Source organism: Camelina sativa, chromosome 7 (genome assembly GCF_030686135.1).
Source record: "Camelina sativa cultivar CO46 ecotype springtype chromosome 7, ASM3068613v1".
Classification (NCBI taxonomy): Eukaryota; Viridiplantae; Streptophyta; class Magnoliopsida; order Brassicales; family Brassicaceae; genus Camelina; species Camelina sativa.
Genome location: NC_141886.1, coordinates 19,484,036 through 19,498,838, shown reverse-complemented (window position 1 = coordinate 19,498,838; position 14,803 = coordinate 19,484,036). Strand labels below are relative to the sequence as shown.

The 14,803-nt window shown below is 32.4% G+C and overlaps 2 protein-coding genes and 2 long non-coding RNA genes across 5 annotated transcripts; 2 read left to right on the top strand and 2 right to left on the bottom strand.

The window, feature by feature from the left end:
- The first annotated feature begins 1,512 nt into the window (after positions 1-1,512).
- LOC109130128 (uncharacterized) lies at positions 1,513-3,206 on the top strand. The gene is made up of 2 exons (XR_015561279.1): positions 1,513-1,958; positions 2,470-3,206. It is a non-coding gene; the product is annotated as an uncharacterized LOC109130128 (long non-coding RNA).
- Positions 3,207-3,710: 504 nt separating this feature from the next.
- Positions 3,711-4,313, top strand: LOC147941466 (uncharacterized). Its single transcript, XR_015561280.1, has 2 exons — positions 3,711-3,787; positions 3,942-4,313. It is a non-coding gene; the product is annotated as an uncharacterized LOC147941466 (long non-coding RNA).
- A 976-nt stretch (positions 4,314-5,289) lies between these two features.
- On the bottom strand, positions 5,290-9,064 carry LOC104701306 (mannose-6-phosphate isomerase 2). 2 transcript variants are annotated; one of them, XM_087456406.1, is made up of 4 exons: positions 8,325-9,064; positions 7,775-7,909; positions 5,956-6,435; positions 5,290-5,854 (listed from the first exon to the last, which is right to left on the bottom strand). In XM_087456406.1, exons 1-4 carry the CDS (start codon positions 8,691-8,693, stop codon positions 5,537-5,539), a joined length of 1,302 nt encoding a protein of 433 aa, XP_087312532.1. In that variant the 5' UTR covers positions 8,694-9,064; the 3' UTR covers positions 5,290-5,536. The 2 variants fall into 2 exon arrangements, with proteins under 2 accessions (XP_087312532.1, XP_010415256.2); XM_010416954.3 differs by having other exon boundaries at positions 7,775-7,942; positions 8,325-9,046.
- Positions 9,065-11,963: 2,899 nt separating this feature from the next.
- LOC104701305 (uncharacterized) lies at positions 11,964-14,711 on the bottom strand. Its single transcript, XM_010416952.3, has 9 exons — positions 14,342-14,711; positions 14,077-14,172; positions 13,227-13,311; positions 12,981-13,102; positions 12,864-12,888; positions 12,696-12,779; positions 12,575-12,604; positions 12,378-12,480; positions 11,964-12,298 (listed from the first exon to the last, which is right to left on the bottom strand). The coding sequence occupies exons 1-9, from the start codon at positions 14,435-14,437 to the stop codon at positions 12,235-12,237; spliced, it is 705 nt and encodes a 234-aa protein (XP_010415254.1). The 5' UTR covers positions 14,438-14,711; the 3' UTR covers positions 11,964-12,234.
- Between the last annotated feature and the right edge of the window lie 92 nt (positions 14,712-14,803).

The window sequence follows — 14,803 nt, the reverse complement described above, 5'->3', positions numbered from 1 at the left end:
TAGAGGCTTTATGATTTGAAGTGAAAACACTACTAGTGGAGTCGTTGAGTTGAGTGGTGTGTCATGTCCTCTCATCAGTAAATCAAGTGCTCTGAGACACGGGTGTACCTAATTTTGTCTGACTAGTTGTGTGGACCCCCACATCGTGGTATAATTGTCCAACGCACGTGCACGGGTACATCTTTGGTTTCCCTCAGATTTGGGAGTGTTGCTGTTGCGTATGCATTTGTTTAGGTACCGAGAGGGACTTCGGGAGGGTTGGTTGTCAAGGGCATCTCAAAGAGAAGTAGGTGAAAGTGTTTAAGGCTCTGATTTGAGGAAGTTTCACTAGAATCCACCTAACTCGTAACGTTTCCACGATTTGCTTCTTAATCGGCTGGAACACTATAAAAATCCAAAAAAATATAAGAAATTGGTGGATAACTTTATTTATTAGAAGATGATGGGATAAAGTGTAAAATAATTTCTTATTTCTTATTATGATAATATTATATGTATCAAATAATATTGGCTTTATATATGTTTACAAATAACATTGAACTTAATATTATATGTATCAAATAATATTGGCTTTATATATGTTTACAAATAACATTGAACTTACTTTTTATGTATTATAATCTTTATGATTCAACATATATAAAAAAATACAATTTCTATTTGTTACCAAAAAAAAAAAATGAAACAAGCAATTTTTATTAATCAGTAAATAATAGTATTTGCTTAAATTCAAATTAGTTGTTGTTGCCATAAAGAGTTTGTCTACCCTGTTTTAAAAATCTCTGCCTAGCACCGATTACACCCCGTAAAATTGGTAGGCCCACCATCTCTGTATTTCTAGACTTCGGGTTCGGATCGGATATTTCAGATAGGATTCAGATCAGATTTTTGGATCCGGCTATTTTGCCCAGGCCTATCTAATTTGATTACTCCCCTTTTAACTTTGTGTATATCGATTATTTTTGGAACCATATATAAATCAAATATCTCATTTTCTTATTTGGATATTTAAATTAAGAATTTGTGATGTTTTACAATAACTATTGTACAAATTTTTAATGAGAATCATAAGATTTTATTTTATAATTATGTTTTACGTGTTTACCGTAATTTTAAAGATAATACTATATTTTATATTTTATTTGATGTTTATTCTTTTAACATATATAAAATTATACATATATTTAATACTATATATTTTTAATTTTATTATTAATTTTTAAAATAACTCTAAAACTAGTATCCGATTAAATTTCGTTTAATCTTTTATTTTTTTGTTAAGCCCTAGGTCTGCTCCACTGGTCCGACTAGCCCTTAACAATTTTTAAAACAGACTTTGATTGATTGCAACTTGAGTTACCATTTAAATATGGGATGAGTCATGATGTGTATTTATTTAATGATCTTCAATAGTCGTTAGAAAGCTACCATCACCAACCCACATGTACAAAACTAGCATTTAATGTGAAGACGATATGTTAAGAAGCTTATGACTTACAAAAGCATCTTAGTGAATATCTTACAAGTTGTTTAGCAAAAAAGCAGATTAATTATAATGGAAATAATCTGATTTTGCTAAGAATCGATTGTTAGCTTAGATGTTTTAGGATCATTAAGAACCATGGGTGTGTTGGTTTGTGATTGGTTGGAGTAAAAAAAAAAAAAAAAATTCTTTTTCTTCTTTCCCGATTTGATTTTGCTCTCCTCTCTCTCTCTCTCCTTAATCGTTTCTCTGTCTCTCCTCTCTCGTCTCTTCGATATCAATAGATCAGAATGGAAAAGCTTGAGAGAAGATGTATAACACTGGGCAAAGCGTCTTTCACCGGCGATATCATCATCTCGATCGACTGCGGCACTATCGACGGTGGCGGTTCATCAATTGGAGAGGGTTTTTGCTTCACCAAATCGGAGATTGAAGTGGTCAATTCTCGAATTGCTTGGTTTAATCGTTTCTCTAGGTAATAATCTCTTTGATTTCATTAGTAGATCAATATGAATCATTAGTTTTATGGATTTTAATATAACTGGCCTCTTGAATTTATATCGACATGATACTGGATTCAGGGCTTTTCGTGAATAGTATATTGTAGGATTCACTAATTGTGACTTTTTTGGCAAACCACCTTTGAAATCGAATTAGAATTACCTACTGGAAATATCTGATTCTTAATGGTGTTTCTTGATTTTTAATATAACTGAGAACTGATTGATCTGGTTTATCTCGAGTGGTGTTTTTGAACTCATGTTGCAAAGCTTGTCCTGGCTGTGAAGAAAAAAACACAAGTTGAGTCTAATGATGTTTGTTTCATGTAAATCGATTATGACGAGCTTGTTGTTGTTTGTTTGACGCATGGATTTTGCATGTGTCATAGTTTTGTTTTGAGCATTTGAAAGTTCATTATATCTCTCTCCCTGTATATCTTTCTCATAGTCGTCTAAGACTGATTCCAGTTGTGTTCTTTTCTTTAGTTTGGATTTCAGAGTCATTACGATGGTGCCATCAACAACCAACCAACCGTCGAACTTATCCAAAGAAATGATCAGATCAATCCAAGACAATTAACCATGAGTTTTCATTGTAATAATCTATATGTTTTGGCACTTGAATTTCAATATAACTGGCCTCTCTTTTATTTCTCAAATTTTTAAGAAAAATATTTTTAAAAACCTCAAATTTAACAACTTTCAATAAACCTATAAAATATTAAAGTTTCTTATAAAGTTCTTAATTTCATTTTTTCAAAATTAAAAATAAAATATGTATTAAAATACTTTACTTAAAAGATGTTTTGATGGAGATACTCTTATAGCATCTTTATGGGTACCTCTTTGCTAGAATTCTTAGGTATTGACTGATTAAAAGTAAATAAAAAATGGGAATATTGGTTGGGTGAATTTTGTTTTTTCTCTCTTCCTCCTTCCTCCTTCCTCATTTTTTTTGTTTATTCTTCGCTTATGTCTCATCTCTCTCTCCCTCTGTTTCTCGAATGCTCCGACGGCGAAAGCTCTCCGAAAAGGATTGTCTGAAGTATGAATTCTCCTTTTTGCTTTGTATCTTGTTAGCGTTCGTATCTTGTTAGCGTTCGTATCTTGTTGGAACTGTTTTTTCTTTATGTTTTGATTAGAACGAAATCAGGGAATGTAAAATTGATATTGGATATTAATCGATCTACAATAGAGAGATGGAGATTATAGTTTTTGCGCAATCATATTGTATTGCTGCAGGTTGTGGATTACATTGTTCATAAACTGTGGGAACGCAACAGCATTGGGGTATCTATGTTATATATATATGTTTGTTTTTGAATGCAAATGTTGAGGAAGAATTGTGGCCATAGTCATCTTCCCCAAACTCTGCTAGCTATCTACAGGGCCGTGCCTATGAGTAAGAAAAAAGGTATTTGCCTCTGGTCCCAAAATATATAGTTTTTTTTTTGTTACCCTAAATTGTGAATGAATCGAGTAAGGTCGTGACACAGAAGCAAGAAAGATTATGAAAAATTGGTGAAAGAATTTATTGAAATAGAAGGAAGAACGATTATGTTTTAGTTTTTTAGATTATTTTTTTATGTTTTTAAAAAAATTATATAATTTTAAGTTTTTAATATTTATTTATTATAATTTTGTATTTTAATATTTATTTGTTTTTTAAAAAATATATTAAAATAACCTCCAATGTAAGTTCGTCTTAAGCCCCAATAAATCTGGACATGACATTGGCTATCTAGTTTCAATTAAGAAATCAATGACGACATCGAAGACGACGATGATATAGTTGCAGACAATGGTAAGTAATTCTGAAATTTTGGGGACTTAACGAAAATTGATTTCTTGATTGAATTCGAAGATCCTGTTTTTGGCTTTTTCCCTGTGTGGAATTAAAATTCACAAATTTGTCTTCCTTTCACTATGAAATTTGAATATGCTGGTTTCATTGTAAGTGGTGAAACTGAACTTCCCACTGAGGAGGATGATGATCATAGGCAATTTTACCAACAGAGGTTTCATCTTGATCAAGAAGAAGATTTCGGAAGCGGATAAGGAAGCTCACGTGATGTTGATGTTGATAATCTGCGTAAGAGGGTCACAATCAAGTTGAATGAGTTTCATGTTCTCTTTTCAGGTTTGGACCCTCTGTTTTCTACTTAGCAATATGTCTCTCTGTTTTTTTTTGTCAAACCAAGCATGGAGTATTGAAACCAAAGCTCTTGTGAAAGTGGCGTTCTTGTTTGTCTTATCGGAACCAAAGCATTGAAACCTTGTGTTGTTTCTTTTTAACACTATGATAAAATCAATCTCTCTGTTTCATGAAATTTAAATTTTCTCCTAAGAATTCCATTAGCAATTTAAACCATTGGAGGAGACAAACCTTAAGAACTCCTACTCATGTTTTTAAGTTTGTTAAAAACAAAATTTATACTTAAAAAATGGTTTGAACCCCATTTGGAGTTCTAACCAATAAAGATGGTCTTCTACTACTAACGTACTAATTTAAGCATACCAAACAACACTATGATAATCTGGTTCTGATATCTTGATTTAAATTTAGTAAACTATACAAATACACTTTTAAACTAGATTTCAGAACAACAAAAGTTTGCTAAGAATGTATGGACTCACTGTCTTAAGAAAGACTAACTGTTTGTTGAAAAAAAGAAAAAAAGAAAAAAGACTTACTTAATCCTATAAATGAATGATGAGGCAAGCGGAACAACCAATGTTACAAAAAAAAGGTCAAATTTCTTAAAAGATGTAAAAGAAATTGTAGACTATGGTGAGATTCCACATTGACTCATGAGTCACGACATCATGTTAGGATCTCACATCAGAAATGATGATATGACCGAGAAAATATTAACAATCCATAATTGTCAAATTGATTTTGTAATGGAAAGTCAGGAAACTGAACATAGCACATTGAATAAACTCTTATCATTCAATTGACTTGACATTTTGATTCGTCGTAGTTTCTTTTAGATTTAGTTTGAGACTAACAAACCAAGATATGTTGGAAACTCTCACATAGTACAGTTTTCGGAAATGCCTAACCAGTCGAAGAACCTGTTAGCCAACACAGATCTCCAAATAGAATAGACCTAGCAAAGATGTATTAACGATTTAGAGATCATTGATAATAGGCTATAGGGACCATCATACTGACAAAATGTGTTAGAAATTTCACTAAAAAAGTTCGATGTAGCATAAACTAATATATAAGGAACATCAACCAATACACTCATTGCTTATTATCGGTGTTGCATTAGAATTTCATTAATTACCACATTCATGTGACAAACTGACAATATTATGTTAACATTGTTTAACATATAAAGGTTTACAATAACATATATAGTTCGTTTAAATAAAAAGAAATATATAAAAAAAAAACCCCCTTGAACTTTATAATTTGCAATGGGCCATCGGGGAATTAAACAACACAGGTCCTTCCAATCTATAGATTTGGTACCAATGAATGCTTATCAAATTATACGTATATAGTAATTAGTATAAAGTTAATGTGCTCTTCAATTTTAGCCTATAACGTTTGGAAGAATCTGCTGCTAACTCCAGCTCTGTAAAGCTTCATCACATCACTTTCACCGGTTACGTGAATCTCGTTATGAGCTGGAACAAACAAAACATCTCCTTGGCTAACCAACAATTGAGTTGAACCGGTTTGTAATTTCCCTTCTCCTTCAATAACCAGATAAACCGAAGGACCCGGTACTGTTGGGAAAACCGTCGATTTTCCTCTAGGAAGATCACAGTGATCTACTTCGAACTCATCGAATGGTGGAAGATACCTCGTAACGTAAGGAGTTAGAGGAAACCCTTTTAAAATCTCCGGGTACCCCTGAAAAAATCCGATACCGGTTAATCAATAAACCAGACAGCGAACCAAAAGGTTAACGTGTAAAGAAAGTTACCAAAACGTTAACGTGCAAAGAAAGTTACCAGTTTGTAGGTAAGCATAGAGCAAAGGGTTTGAACATCGCGGTGTTTAGGAGTAAGACCAGCTCTAACTACATTGTCCGAAGCCGCCATGCACTCAACACAGTCCCCAGAGATGTAAGCGTGCGGCTCGTTCGCGTCCAAATACAAAGCCTCTCCAGGATTAAGCTTGACATAGTTAAAGAAGAAGGCTGATATCACACCTATGTCACCTGTGTACTGTTCCTCCAGTTTCAAAACTAACTTCTCCTTATCCGATAATTCACGGTGTTTGGTCTCTGAGATAAGACGAATCTTCATCCGAGATACCACTTGCTTTGTCTCGCTGCTGCTTGCAGACATCAGCTGCGTGAAGATCAATCGGACAGCCGATTTAACTCTTACGTCTTCATCGTGTTCATTGACTTTGAAGATTTGACCTGCAGCTTTGCTTCCAACAAGCTCTGTAATCTCTGGTACATTGGTGATAACCTCCTTCAGTTCCTGGATTCAACATAGGTACAAAAACGGTTCAATTTAGCTTTGTAGCACGTGTAAAAAGGCAAGATAACCGAAATAACCAAATCCGTTCGATTTAATCATGTAACTGCAACCTAAATTGGACCAATATGAACCATCTATATATACATTTTTTGAGACATTTATAAAATAAATCCTCAAATTGACACTTATTTACATGCATGCCATTGACATTAAATAATTAATTTAATAAATAAATTAATTCTACCTATATTTGATTTTTTTTATAGAAACTAATTGTTTTAAAAGGAAACAAACATAATTGTAAATGTATACAAATATTATTTCTTTATTTTATAAGTAGGTGAGTGAAGAGGTATTGTTCAGTAAAAATTTGAAAAACTGATTTGACAAAAAGTGACTTTTAGCCTCACATACAATATTTTACTTTCACGGGTTTTGTATGATAAGTTTTTGCGGATTAAATTTTTTGAACATGTTGGGTAATCCGCCTAGCATGGCGGGTTTGGACTATAGAACCAACACTAAAACTATTAGTTTATTTCATATACTATATATTTGTAGTCATAGTTTGGAAATTAACTTATAAATTATTTAGTATATGAACTACAAAATATTACACATACTACAACACATTCTTAATATTCTAGAAAAAAAAAATTGTATACACATAAAATTACACAGTATCATACCATATAGGTATATACCTCTGTTTACTTATAGAAAACAAAATTAAGTGTTTTAAAATTTTATATTCTATCTAATAACATATTTAATGTAATTAGGTCATAAACTGTATAAAATGTAAGAAGAAGAAAAAACATTTTAAACAAAATTATAAATGAATTAAATAAAATTTAATTAATTAGGAATTTAAAAACTAAATAAATTAAAAATATTATTTAAAATATATTAATTTATAATTTAGTCATGCCGTGTACCGCACTTGAAACCTAGTATTCTAATAAAAACCAAATCAAACTGGAATAAACCTAGGAAATGGTTTGGTTTGTATTTGGTTCATTTTACCCTTGATTTCACCCAACAAAACCAATCAAACAGAGGTACAGAACCGGTTCAATTTAGCTTTGTAGCACATGTAAAAAAGGCAGAATAACCAAAATAAATTTATTCGGTTTAATAATGTAACCGCAACCTAAACTCAACCAATATGAACCATACTCTAATGTCAGTCATTTTTACCCTTGATTCCACCCAACCAAAACCAATCAAAACACGCTAATGTCAATTTCAGTTTCTTTAATCTGAACCACAGACTGACACAAATGTATTTGCAGAGAATGAGAGAGACAGAGAGAGAGATCTGAAATGAGTACCGTACCTTAAGACTTACAAAACCACAAAGGGCTTGAAAAGGAGTGACAGCGAGAGCAATCTCAGGCTTGTGGTTATTATCTCTGTACAGAAGAGGCTCTTCTCTATGCAATTTCTCTGCTAAGGCCTTATTTGGATGCGCCTGAATCGACAATGCTTTCGTCACTGACAATACCTAAATTTTTTTTCACATTTCAATAACCAAAACACACTGGAGATACAAATCTGTATGCTTTAAACTCTTAAACACACAAAAAAAAAAAAAAACCCAAATTCTACTAAAAATTACAGAGTCAAATGTATGTATCATCATCAAAACAGAGCAAAAAAAACAGAGTCAAACGTATGTATCATCTTCAAAACAGAGCAAAAAGAACAGAGAAATTGACCATAAAATAGAATCTGTATATCCAATGTTTTGATTGGTAGAAAATTACAAATTATAACTTCAAACACATAGAAAAAAATCCAATTTTTTTAATAAAAGAAACAGAGTCGAATGTAACCATCTTCTAAAACAGAGCAAACAAAAAAACAAGATTTCTATTATTGGGTACCTTGAAGAGGAACGGGAGATCACAACCCCACTTGCCCACGACTCCAGACCCGAGCGAATCCGGATTATCCAAAACCCACGATTTTAACGTAACCATGCATTTATTATTATCAGAACCCTCATTCTGACCCGACCCGAATCCAACATGACTCGGTCCAGACTCATGAGTACCCATCCAAAACTCGGCGTGAGGAACCGCCGCGTCGACCTTTCCTCCTGAATTCGCCTCTTGGAGTCTCGCAACCAATGAGTCCGGTCCGAGTTTGCCCCATTCGTAGTTCTTGACGAAACATCTCAGCCGTTGGATCTCTTCACCGCCGGTTAACTTGGCTTGATCGTGACCGTTCGTTTGGATTGCGTCTGCACCCATTTTTTTTGTTTGTGGCCGATGAATCAGAGAGGAGAGAATACAGATAATAATAATAATATAAAAGACTGATGAATGGGTTTTTCTTGTAACCTCTCTGTGTGTAATATATATATAATAAATGATACGTGTTTCTTGTAAGAGGGTTAAAAACAATATGCAATCATATAAATATGGAAAGGAGAATATTAATACAGACGCAAGTGAGTAAATATGTGTTTCTTTATGTAGAAATTAAGATATGCATTAATTATAATGTATTTAGAAAAATAGGCTCACGAGAATTCCTTGAATTATAATTATGAAAACTATATAACAAACTAAGATTTTGTTTGTGAAAAGTATTCATTACTTACGTGTGAACAAGATGAGAACGCCTCGTCTTTGTAACCAATCCATGACTATCAAGTAGACGTGGAGGAGAAATCTGAAAATAGAGGTAAAGACCATTTTTGGAAGATAACTTGAGAACTCTTTTATTTTTATTTTTTATTGTCTAATTAAAACAGAAATTGCGTGTTTTATTTGGGATATATAGCACTTGAGAAAAGGGAAAAGATAAGAATGAAAATCAAGATAAATATTGGTAAAAATCATATTTTCAAACTTGCCATATTTTTTTTCCTTCTTATCACATATTAATTGACCATTAATGATGAGGAATGAATCAAATGACCATATGGAAGTTACATTGTTTGCCACATCAAATTTTTTTGTTGGGATGGAATTTTTTTCCTTCAAAAATTAGATTGTGATCATAAAGTCACCTAGATCGCAAAAAAGACTTCAATCTAGAAGAGATAACAGTTTTAAAAAGAATCATTTCTCGAAGGAGACATCATGAGCTTCCTCTCCTCCCAAAAGAGAAAACATGTTTTATATCTATAATTAGCAGAATAACTATTGCGTTCAGCATTACCTTAAATGTGTTTTAGCTTGAAACAATATGGTTCTCGGCTTTGACTTCATCTAATGGCTATCGTTTCAACAATTTTAAAAAGAGTTCCTCTTGAACTCTTATCCTAAACAAATTCAGAAAAGTTGTTGACTATTGACTAATACTACAAGTCATAACGTTCATTTTTTGTGAACGTATCAATTCGCAGTGCTAGGATTAAGATATTTCTTAATATATAATTTATAATGAGATTCAACTAATTTTGTGATGATTTTAAACGTTCATTTTTAAAGAAATTGTATTATACTCTATATCCTTTTAGAATTCTTAGTAAGAGAGAAATTATCGCATTTATAAAAATTTTATATTTTTTATTTAATTTAATAAGATAACATCGAATTTTTCTGATGTCATTTGACATATTAGAGATGAGCTCTAATAAAAATGTACATTCAAATAAAACAAATAATACTATAGATAGTCATATTTTACTAAATTATTTTAGATATATATTTATCTATTTTATAAATCTAACTAATTATTAATTTATGAAACTATATATGTTCATAAGATTTCAAAAATATTATCATCCCATTATCTTATCAAATTTTATCAAATTGTATTTACAATTATATTACCAACTCCAAACCAGATATTATTGTAATCTTTTTGAAGCTTTCATGTAAAATGAAATTAAAACAGTCAAATCAATTTATTCAAACCTTTGGTTGATGCATTACCATATATTTTAAATCCAGAATATTCCAAGCATATTAAAATCACCAAAACTTTCTTAAGATGTAGCCTTAAATATCTTTATACGTAAAGCTCTTATAACTTACAAAATAAATAATAAATTTGGCCAAGCTGGAAATTGAGATAGGTGAGGTCAATGGCTTCCTTGTGGGAAGTTCTCACGAAAAGTATCCATGATCCATTTTACATGTGACATACTTCCTCTTCTGAAATGACAGAACTTATTTTTCTTACTTTATGTACAAGTCAACATTATTACCTTTTCCATAAAAAATGCTATTACTAGACATTAATAGCAATCCAAAAATTTTATGTGGATTAAATTTTAATTTTCTATATACGTTTATATGTTTTTTTATATCTACAAAACCCAAATAAACTATCTAATATTAAACGTGGTTACCCAAGAATTTTACACCACGTGTTCAATTATACAACATGCATAATGATAATATTTTAAATCGTGGATGCAAGTATTTTTACAAACTTCCATCTACAATTAATTGCATGACAATGACATCATCATATGTGAATATAGGTTCGATAAACTGTGAATTTTTCTACGCCAAAAAACTCATAAGCCATTCATTTTGCACACACAAAAAAAAAACCTCACAAGCCTTATCATTAATTTGTAATCCATATATGTAATTTTGAGAAATCAAAGGAAGAATAAGAAAACAAACAAAAAAAAGAATGTGACGGTGGAGTGGAATTGTATGAAGAATGAAGGGTTACTGTTGGTAGACGTCGTCAATGGTATGGGAAAAAAGTTTGGCGGTGACGTGGAGTTCGTTATGCTCCAAATCTTCTTCTTCTTCTTCTTCTTTTTTGTATCTTATTGATTTTGGTGAGTTTTTTTTGGTCCACGTACGACTCCAAGTTGGTGTTCGGTTTGGTACTCCTCAACCTATCGAACCCGTTCCTGTTCTTGTACCTACAGTGTCAACATCTTTTATTGGCATATCTCCAACATATTAGGAGAAGAGCATCTAGACATAATAACATATATTCTATTGATATTTGGGTCAACTTAGTTTTACATCTCCACAAGATTGTTGAAAAATACTCAATTTTTTTTAATGATATTGGTTATTCGACGCCTTCTAGTTAAGTTAATCGTACTATAATTTTGAACATGGTATGAAACATTATAATCAGAGAAAATACTTATAAACACCATTATTAGTGGTTAGGTTGTTCATTCTGACGTCGGAAATTTTTTCAACGTAATAATCCTTCAAATTATGGCCAATTCAAACCGTGTTAGTGACTAGTTTTCTTCAAATTTGGGGTATTAATAAATGGGAAAAATAGAAGATCCAATAACGTTTGGTTAAACTTAAAACACATTCGTTTCGTGTAGATAGAATTGAAATATGGACTTGACCAAAGTTGAAAGATTTTTTTCGTTGAATTGTTTATATAAATTACGAAACTTGATAGTTTCTTTCTTATATTCAATTTTTTTAATTACGACAATTATTTCAAAACCATTCTATTTTTTTACAAGAAACTATATGAACCATATAAACACAAACTCATTCCTTTTGACGCTTTATTCACTCTTTGAACGATTTCAAGTTTCAAATTTTCAATAATGAGAAGTTTAACCAAAGTCAACGGAATTTTTTTTCTCTATTGAAGAAGTCAACGAAATTTCAATACAAACATAAACAGAGACCAAATCAAATTTCTAATGAATTCTATTCAATAAAGAATACAACAAACTCTCAAATAAACCCTACAGTTTCAATCAAATGTAAATCCCAAACACATAAAGGGATCTAAAGAATCAAGCTTTTTACCAAACTATTGTCACTGGGAAGAATCTGAACCTTAGAGAGTGAGAGACACCAACAGATTCATAAAATAATACTGTTTTTTTTTTTACGATAAGATCACTAGGCCGAGATAGAGCGATGCACAAAGAAACGCAAAAGATATCGTTCCCCTGAAACAAAAAACAGTTTGTTAGAAGAATGAATTCACTTTCAGAATGTGATTATATGAGAGTTGCATTATAATCTAACCAGATGACACCCCAGCCACAACCAGTACAGCAAGGACAGATCTCTGCAAACTTCTCAGCGTCACTCGAATGGACCCTCCGAGATATCAAATCATCATAGATATCTAATATCCATCCATTGCATTGCAGCCACATTATTATTGGTCATAATTAGTCATAACTTTTAAGTGAAGTAAATGGGAGAAGAGAATTACATACCGTAAACTGAGAATAAGCTATTCATCACACCTGCAATATTGTGAATCCGGCTTTTATATAGGCTTAAATGAAACTGAATGATGTTAACAAGACAGACTAGAGTTTTATTGGTATCTCTTACCAATGAAGAGAATGACATAACGGAGAATTTTGACTGTAGTTAACTCTTGTAGAACCCAGATGACACCGAGGAAAACTATGAAACCTGAGATTATTACAACTATATAAGCATTTTGGGTACTTAAAAAAGAAAATGTAACTAGAGGAAACGCGAGATAAGATAACACACCTATACAAAGACCTCGAAGCGTCCACTGTCAAAATTGAAGATGTCAATGGTTAATGTGGATGACTTTTTTAAGGAAATGAAACTTTGATGATAAGATAAATAATGACTTCTTCTTACGTTTTTGGCAATGAAAAGGACGATGAATAAAGCAAGACCCAGACCAGCAGCAGCTATTCTTGCTGTAAGCAGATTGGTAGATGCAAGAATCAAAGCCATTCCCCAAAATGATGACCCAAGATCTATAACCAAGTTAAACAACAAAGATGGTAACACTTTTAGCCCTTTCACCTAAATCCATCAACAAAGGAATGTCCAAATCCGAAAAAAAAATTAGTTAAGGGAGATAGATAGATTGGGCATTACAGCCAGCAGGTAAGATCAGCCAATAAATGCCACCACGTGTTGTTGTCGAACCCCCTTCATTTGCATTCACCTCCATCCCCTCCACCTTTAGATTCAATAAGGAAATGAGTAACGAATTTGAACAACATATGTTAATAGAAAAACATTATCCACATTATATGCGACTGTGAGCTGCAGATCTTTACACGAAGATGGTTCATATATTTGATGGTATTATCTGTAATCAGGGAAGTAAAACTTGCAGATTCATACAAGCAGTATGTGGATTTCATCATAAGGTAAAATTTGCATACGCATCAATCAATCTATAATAACACAATCAGAACTATAGTAAGAGCTGAAGCTGTACACTCCTGTTATAAAATTTACCAAACTAGAGAGAATTACTTAACCAAAATGCCAATCAATTCCTAGAAATCTAAACCCCAAACAATTTGCAGAGACATCTTTATAAACCTAGCCTTCACTAACCAACTCTCAACACCCTAAATCTGTTACATTCAGTCCAAGGCTAGTTATATTAGACATACTGCTAAGCTTGACCAGCTGCATTACTTCAAGTGGACTCACTACGTGTCTTGGCTTCATAGACTAATGACAGAACTACCTGTGCTAAACCAGCCATGTCCAGGGAGAACGCAGAGACATCATTGCTAAAGCAATCACCTACCTATCTATCTAAGGAAACCAGAAACTCTTCTCTGCCTATTGCAAAGCAACATTTTGCAAATGGAAGTAGACATTTCATGTTTACAAACTGAATTCAAGGGTTCAGTTGACCTACAATCAAAATTTGTAACCTTTAATAATTCAATGAAGAGGTAATAGTTGAAGTAAGAGAGCTCCTTACATCTCCACAAGTAAGCTTGCAAGCAACAGCATGACTCGCTTCGTGTAAAAACACTGTAATGAGTTTAAATGGAGTCAACAGAAACGTCCTCCATAGCTGTAAAAAACCCCAAATTGTGAATTTTGAACGAAATTTATAGGTCAATAGTTGCAATAAAGACTAAAATCAGATACCCAATTGGCTAGATTCTACAAAAACAGCTTCGGATCTTCGATTGAATCGAAGAAAACAATTAAAGTTTCAAACTTTATTAGAAGAAACTGACCAAGAGGATAACGACGGTGAAGATTCCGATGGTGATGAGGAAAGTGTTTTGATTCCGGTTACAACAACCATGGAGTTCCCAGTTCGGCGTAACCATCTCCGGCTAACAAAAAGATTGAAACTTTCTTATCTCCCTTTTCTTCTTTCTTTATTCCCGGAATCTGAAGAGTAGTGATGGGGAGGAAGAAAAACAAAAAACGCAAAGAGGGAAAAAAAAAAAGAAATGGACGAATTTGATTGGTTTCTTTAGTTTTTGAGATTTTGACATTTTTTTTTAAGTTTTCTTCTTCTTCTTCGAGGAAATTGTGAGAAAAATTATTGTTACCTCTTTTTTGAGGGAGAAAATATTTGATTAGGTGACCCATCTCTATGACCACATTGACTAGATCTTACGCGTTTATTTTTTTTTTCTTTTTCAAAAGCATTCGAATTCGATATCTAATTTTGTATTGATAAGTAGATA

Bases quoted from the DNA above. Each gene is read 5' to 3' on its own strand.
- LOC104701306 (XM_010416954.3), bottom strand. From the start codon at position 8,693: ATGGGTGCAGACGCAATCCAAACGAACGGTCACGATCAAGCCAAGTTA. The intron at 6,436-7,774 runs GTACGGTACTCA...TGTTGAATCCAG, and splicing joins GTGGTTTTGTAAGTCTTAAG to GAACTGAAGGAGGTTATCAC. The intron at 5,855-5,955 runs GTAACTTTCTTT...GGATTTTTTCAG, and splicing joins CTATGCTTACCTACAAACTG to GGGTACCCGGAGATTTTAAA.
- LOC104701305 (XM_010416952.3), bottom strand. From the start codon at position 14,437: ATGGTTACGCCGAACTGGGAACTCCATGGTTGTTGTAACCGGAATCAA. The intron at 14,173-14,341 runs GTCAGTTTCTTC...GGTTTTTTACAG, and splicing joins TCACCGTCGTTATCCTCTTG to CTATGGAGGACGTTTCTGTT. The intron at 12,299-12,377 runs GTTAGATTATAA...TTTTTGTTTCAG, and splicing joins TGTGGCTGGGGTGTCATCTG to GGGAACGATATCTTTTGCGT.